At 47.3% G+C, this 6,094-nt stretch overlaps 1 protein-coding gene across 5 annotated transcripts; it reads right to left on the minus strand.

Moving 5' to 3' along the window:
• Nucleotides 1-501: 501 nt before the first annotated feature.
• Nucleotides 502-4,826, minus strand: LOC311193306 (uncharacterized protein). 5 transcript variants are annotated; one of them, XR_014617382.1, is made up of 3 exons: nt 2,542-3,866; nt 1,678-1,774; nt 502-827 (listed from the first exon to the last, which is right to left on the minus strand). XR_014617382.1 is itself a non-coding variant. In XM_084266089.1 (3 exons), exons 2-3 carry the CDS (start codon nt 2,767-2,769, stop codon nt 543-545), a joined length of 513 nt encoding a protein of 170 aa, XP_084122215.1. In that variant the 5' UTR covers nt 2,770-2,779; nt 4,812-4,826; the 3' UTR covers nt 502-542. The 5 variants fall into 5 exon arrangements, 4 of the variants coding, with proteins under 4 accessions (XP_084122215.1, XP_084122214.1, XP_084122213.1 ...); XM_084266089.1 differs by lacking the exon at nt 1,678-1,774 and adding an exon at nt 4,812-4,826 and having other exon boundaries at nt 2,542-2,779; XM_084266088.1 differs by lacking the exon at nt 1,678-1,774 and adding an exon at nt 4,630-4,766 and having other exon boundaries at nt 2,542-2,779.
• Between the last annotated feature and the right edge of the window lie 1,268 nt (nt 4,827-6,094).

The raw sequence follows: 6,094 nt of genomic DNA on the forward strand, positions 1-6,094 counted from the left end.
CCTACTGCGACCCCTCTGAGAGCCCTCGAACCCCAACATGGCCCCTGACCCCCTAGAAGACCCCCGAAGGAACCCCCAACACCCCAAAAATAGACCCTAGAGAGACCCCCCCAGAACCCCTCAGAGACACCCCCCCCCCCAAAGAGCCCCCCCACGATCCCCTAAAAAGGCCCTTAGGGCCCCCCAACTCCCCAAAGCCCACAAAGAGCCCCCCCAAAAAACCCAGACCCCCCAAACAGACCCCATAAAGAACCCTAACCACCCCCCAAAAAACCTGAGACTCCTTAAAGACGCCCCCAAGCCCCTCACATCCCCCCCAAAATGAGACCCCATAAAGATCCCCTCAAAGAACCCCACACCCCCCCTTAGAGAACCCCCCCCAAAAGCCCTAGACCCCACCAAAAAGAGACCCTGTAAAGACCCCATAGTCCCCCAAAAAGAGCCAACCGCCCTGACTCAGCTGCTGCCAGCCCCATCGATGGAAAGATGCCACAACAACAGTGGCCTTGGCCACGCTTTCTTGGAAACAACTGGTTCCCTCATCACCTCTGAATAATAAAAAGTCTAAGGCATTTTACAACAATGTCCAATACAACAGTAAACTGCTGCCAAGTATAACCCAGAAAATTGTTAGCCGATTCTCCTCTGTCGAAACCGTTGCCAGCTTTGGGCTGAGATGCCTCCAAGGTTTGGTCACCTTCGTCTTCAGCCAACATTGCCAAGTCTCTTGGCTGTTCTTCTGGATCCCCTGGAAGAAGACTGGTGACTGCCTGGAGAAGTGACTCAATCTGCTCTTCTGTTAGTCTTTCCTCACTTTCTTCCACCATCTGCAGGTCAAAAACCAATACATTGTTATTCAATCCATACTTCCTTCCTCAGCTCCAAACAGGAAGACTCGGCCCCAGTAAATACTGCTTTCAATGGATGCAAGACGTAGCCTGAACTCATCACAAAAGCATTTTACAAAGTGGAACTCTTGTAATATTTATAACAACACAAAACAAAAAAGCTCCCTTGTTAGCCACGACAGCTGGCATGCCACAGTGAGACCCTGCTTCTGTTACAAGGAGAACACCACGCTCAGAACAGGCTTTCCTCCTAAAGCCTCTCAGCCTAAGAAAAACCAAACCAAAATACCCAAAGAATTCCCACAAACTAGAAACCCCCACAAAGCCCAAAAACCAAAGAAGCCACAAACCCCCATTAAAGACACACACAAACCCCAGACCCCACAAGAAAAGCTGCGGGAACTCAAAACACCACAGAAGCCCCTAGCCCTCCCCCAAACCCGCAACCCACAGAACCCCAAAGCCTTCAAAAGGCAGAGAACCAAACCCCCCCCTTAGAACCCCAGTTAAAAAAAACAAACCAACAGAAAAACCTCACAAGCCCACACTAACCCCACAAATCCCAGAGCCTGTAAAAAAACCAACCCACCCAACCCCTATAGCCACAAAAACCAGGAAAAAAAAAAAAAAAATCAGTAAAACTACAAACACCTTACCAACCTCCTTGGCTCATTTTCTGAGAGGAGCCTGCACCAGCAGACAGACTAACACATTTTAATCCTAAACTCGGTTCTCTGCGTTCTTTCTCTGCCCCTTCTCTACATCCTTTTCTTTCAACTTCCTCTTCCTACCCACAAGGCTGTCTAAACCAATGGATAGAAACACTAACCCAGGTAACAGTACATCCAGTTCAGATAAAGGCAATGAAATCACCAGCGCCAATACTACGACCTTCTTACAGGTACCACAAGCTCCCAAGAACTCACCTGTAACAGGAAAAGAGGAGAAACCATAGAGACCTTAAATGCAATACGCCAAAACCCGAAAGAGACTTATTCTTGTATATTGAATGTTAAAATCACATGCATAATTACTGAATTCTTTACAGCTGAAAAAATATTTTTAGAAGACGACCCTGACAGTCTACCTGCAACTGCTGCAAGATGTCTATAATAAACCCCCACAATTTTCTGTAATTAAAAACAAAACAAAACAAAAAAAAACCAGGAAAGAATGCAATCAATCATCCAGGTAATTCTGAGTTAACTGATGCCCTGAATGGGACAAGTCGAATCCAAGCTAACACCAGCCAGTTTACTGCAATGCTTGTCTAGCATACACATATATAAATCAAAATGACATGTGGCTAGAGGCCAGGTGCAAAAAAAATAAGACATTTGCACACCACAGCAGACAACCTGCCGAGGGCCACGATATGATATGCTGCAGCAGAGTCTTGTGGCTGTTCGCTCAAACACGCTGGTGGAATAGTCTGCATAACCGGCCCTGGGCACGATTTACATGGGGTTTTCTAAGCTATGCCTGATGTGGCTAAGGGATTTTTACTGGGCAATCCTGGTTTAAGACCAGTCTCGGCTCCTAAGGAATGCCAGCCAACAAAGATGTTTTCAGCCGTTAACAAGAGGAACAGAAATCCAACGACGAGCTGCTGCTTTTAAAACGTGGAGTCATCACTGTGACAAATGGCACCACACAGATCTCTGTTAACACATTTGTAGACAAAGTGGAAGACCTGGGGTTGGGGACAGCTGTGCAACTCAGCCTTCATTTCCCGAGGGCAGGTATGCTCCGTCAGCTGCTGCCAGGTGTCATCGACAACAAGGAACGGGCTGCACTCTGCCGGCTTGTCCACCTCGAACTTCTCAGCGCAGAGCTGGCGAACATCTTCGGTGGTTATAGACAGTCTCACCAGGAAAGATCTTTCCTGTACATCCACAGTACACTCCCTGGAACGCAACATGAAGGTGGTTCTGTAGAATGAGAAAACACACATCAGCAACTCAAAAACCCCAACAGCTGAAGCGTCAGCAACAAACCTGTCCCCACACTGAGACTCACCCCCGCGATTCCCACGCCCGACAGCCACCTCGCCAACTGCAATACTGGTGGCAAAACTGTGGCAAGCGGAACAGAAATTCCTAAGCCAACACCCTCCTTTCCTCATATTACACTCTAACCCTGCAATTACAGCCAAACAGGACTTGTCCTGCCGAGCAAAACCAGGAAACAAAATGCAGTGAGGCTAAGCAATGTCTGAGGCAGCAGGGTCGAGAGATGGTGCCGCTGCACTACTGCCACAAAACAGGCACCTGCTATCGCCGTGTCAGTCAGAAGGAATAAGAAAAAAGCCTCTGCCAGTGGCAGCAAACGGTGCTGATCCCCAAGTTACTGCGTGATAAGCCATCTGCATTCTTATGCTGCAGCACGCAAAGTGTTTTAGGGTGCTTCAGTCCAGTCAGGACACTTTCATTGCATTAAACCGGTGACAATCTGGGGTCCGAGCCCGATTTAACCGGCTTTCCCATGACAGCTTTTTTTCTTTTTTACAGTAAGGCTTAGAGGGAAGCAGAAAGAAAGCTTCCTCGGCAACATTAGGCTAAACCCTAATGGCAAAAGCCTCGTGGCAAAAGCTGGACCTTTTTTCTGTGTTGAAACTGACATGTTCTTACAACTCCGATAACACGGAAAAAGTCTAAGTGCACCCTACAAGGAAATGCAGTTCTACCTTTCAGAAAGCATTTAAAGAGGAAAAAAAACCAAGCAACAACTGGGGGAAAAGCAACCACAAACATCTTTTGAACACATGAACAAAGCAAGCTGCTGTAGTGTGCTTTTTTTTAAAAAAAAAGACATTAACTGTGGTTACAGACTGAAAAAGATACAATTAAAGGAAGTGGAAAAATGGCACAGTGAGAAAGACCTGTTTATCAACTCAGCGGGTGCCAATGTCTGTATGCTAAACCAATCAGGCACGCTAAATCACAATGGCAAAGATGTACATTGCACAAAAGCAAGCCAGCAAAAGCTACCATTGAGAAGGTGGTTCTACCACTTAAGTTCCAAGAAGCACTCTTATCTTTAACAAAGTATTTTTACAGCTTGCAAACTGAAACACTGAAGCTTTGCAGCAGCATTTAAACGAGGTCAGGACTGACCCTGACGAAACAGGGCCTATCCGTTTCTGTTACCGGGGTGAAGCAATTATGAAAAATCAGCCCTAGAGGAGGAAAATCAAGCTGCAGTTTTAGTTCCTAATGCATGTAACACACAGATGTTTTTAAAAGCACGCGCTTTAGACAGACGGGACTGCTTCGAGAAGAGGCTGAAGCTCCCACAAGCACTCCTAACATATACTAAGTATCAAAGTTATTTATGGAGCGGCAGAAAATTGTACTCAATCATCCTCACAATATGGCATGTTTTGCCTTTTCATCCTAGAGACGGAGGGAGGATGAAGGCCTTCCGGGGTCCGACAGCTGATAAAACTGCAGGAGCCCATCACAAGTGTAGCTACCACATTGTTAAGTCACGATGACTCCCCCTGCTCGATCGAAAATATCTCACCTCATAAGGCAGAGTCCATCAGTAGATTCCCAGGTCACACAGGCCTGCACTCTGCGAGCTGAACAGCTTTCTGTACTTCCACTTTACAGCGGAACCATGAGACTCTCTTGTTATGCTACTGATGTTGCCAACTTTAGGACCACCCTTGGATGGATTTCTACTCCAACAATGTCATCAAAATCTGCGCTGTGAAGAAGAACCCACCTTCCCTAGTCCTTTGCTTCATTTTAAGAAAAATAAACGAATGACAGGTTACCTTCTCCATGCAGAAAACACAGATCCATCGATTCCACCACGTACTCAACTTCAGTATCCAGCTCCAGCATGTCACACCTACTCACCCAGTGTGATAACACAGTCAAGAAGTCATCATTTTCATTCAGCCTCCCTGAGACAAAGGGAATAGAGACAGTCAGAGACAAACTGCGCTTTCCTTACCAGCCTCACCGTTTGAAAGGAAAGTGTTGCTTCGCTGCCTTCGCTGAGAAGTACATCTGTATTACTCTAGATCCTCCTGTAACCAGTGCGCAGCAAAGTGGGTGTCACCTGACACTGGCTGGACAGGACGCCAATGCCAGCTTCGTCCCATACTCTCTAGCGAGCGCAAATCTGACGATGCACACTTTGAGGCGTGCTCTCCTCAGGCAGCAACTCTGTCTTCTACAGGATCTGCTGGAGATGCCCCTCGTTTCATGAACTGCTGCCAACAGCACCTGCATTTATGGAGAATAAAGCATATTCAAGGGCCAGCTTGCTGCCTGGGACAGTGAGATATAGAATGAAAAAAAAAAAAAGAACACCAGACAACAGGCTAGAGAAATTTTTGGAGAAAACAAGACAGGTGCAGATCACGACAAAGAGATGGAAAAGGAAAGTAACTGCAGTGGCCTGCAGGACAGAGATGGAAGACGAAAAAAGGAGGAAGAGAAAGCAGGAAAAAAGCACAGAGAGAAAAAGAAAAGGGAGAGGGAGATGAAGAAAGAGAAAGGGAGAGAAGAAAAGGGAGCAGGACAGTAGAATAGAGAAGTACAGGCAAGGGGAAAAAAAAAAAAAAAAAATCAGAGGAGTAGTAAGAAAGGGCAGGGGTCAGTGGAGGGCTGGGAAGGACCAAGACTCACAAGAAGGACAACAGGTTCTGGATGGGTAACCACCCAACTCTTAAACTTTTGGGGACTTAATGGGTACAAGGTATCCAAGAAGAAAGCTCAAATAGCAAGCCAAACAGTAATGTCTCCAATGGGCTTGGACATTTCACAAGGGCAACAAAGGCTGACAAGGAAACAAAAGGCAGAGCAGAACCTGTGCTCCATTTTCATTTACCATAAAAAATTATAGAAACCCCGCGAGCCACGGAACCCCCAAAAACCCAATTAAAACCACAAAAGAAACCCAAACCAGAAAACCAACAAAAGACCAGAGCAAAATAACCACCGAGCCGAAGAAACCAGCAAACCCGGAAACCCCAGACACCACAAGAACCCCCGATAACCACTGAACGCCACAGCAGCCACAAGAGAAGCCCTAAGCCCTCCTCTGCCAAAACAGCCCCGCGAGACAGAAAACCCACAAGCCGCAACTAGAGAGAGACACAGACCCACGCAAACCCCCAAATCCCCCCAAACCTGCCAGCCCCGCGGCCCGGACACGCTCAGACTGACCGGAAGAGTCCAGTCGCGCCCCGCCCCGCCGGCCCCTTCGGTGCCCCGTGTCTCCCGTGCCGG

Source organism: Gallinula chloropus, assembly GCF_964237585.1.
Source record: "Gallinula chloropus genome assembly, chromosome: 6".
NCBI classification, from domain to species: Eukaryota; Metazoa; Chordata; class Aves; order Gruiformes; family Rallidae; genus Gallinula; species Gallinula chloropus.

Excerpts from the sequence above, each read along its gene's own strand:
- LOC311193306 (XM_084266087.1), bottom strand. Across the intron at positions 828-2,541 it reads ACAGCTGTCCCCAACCCCAG|ATGGTGGAAGAAAGTGAGGA; the intron begins GTCTTCCACTTT and ends TTTGACCTGCAG.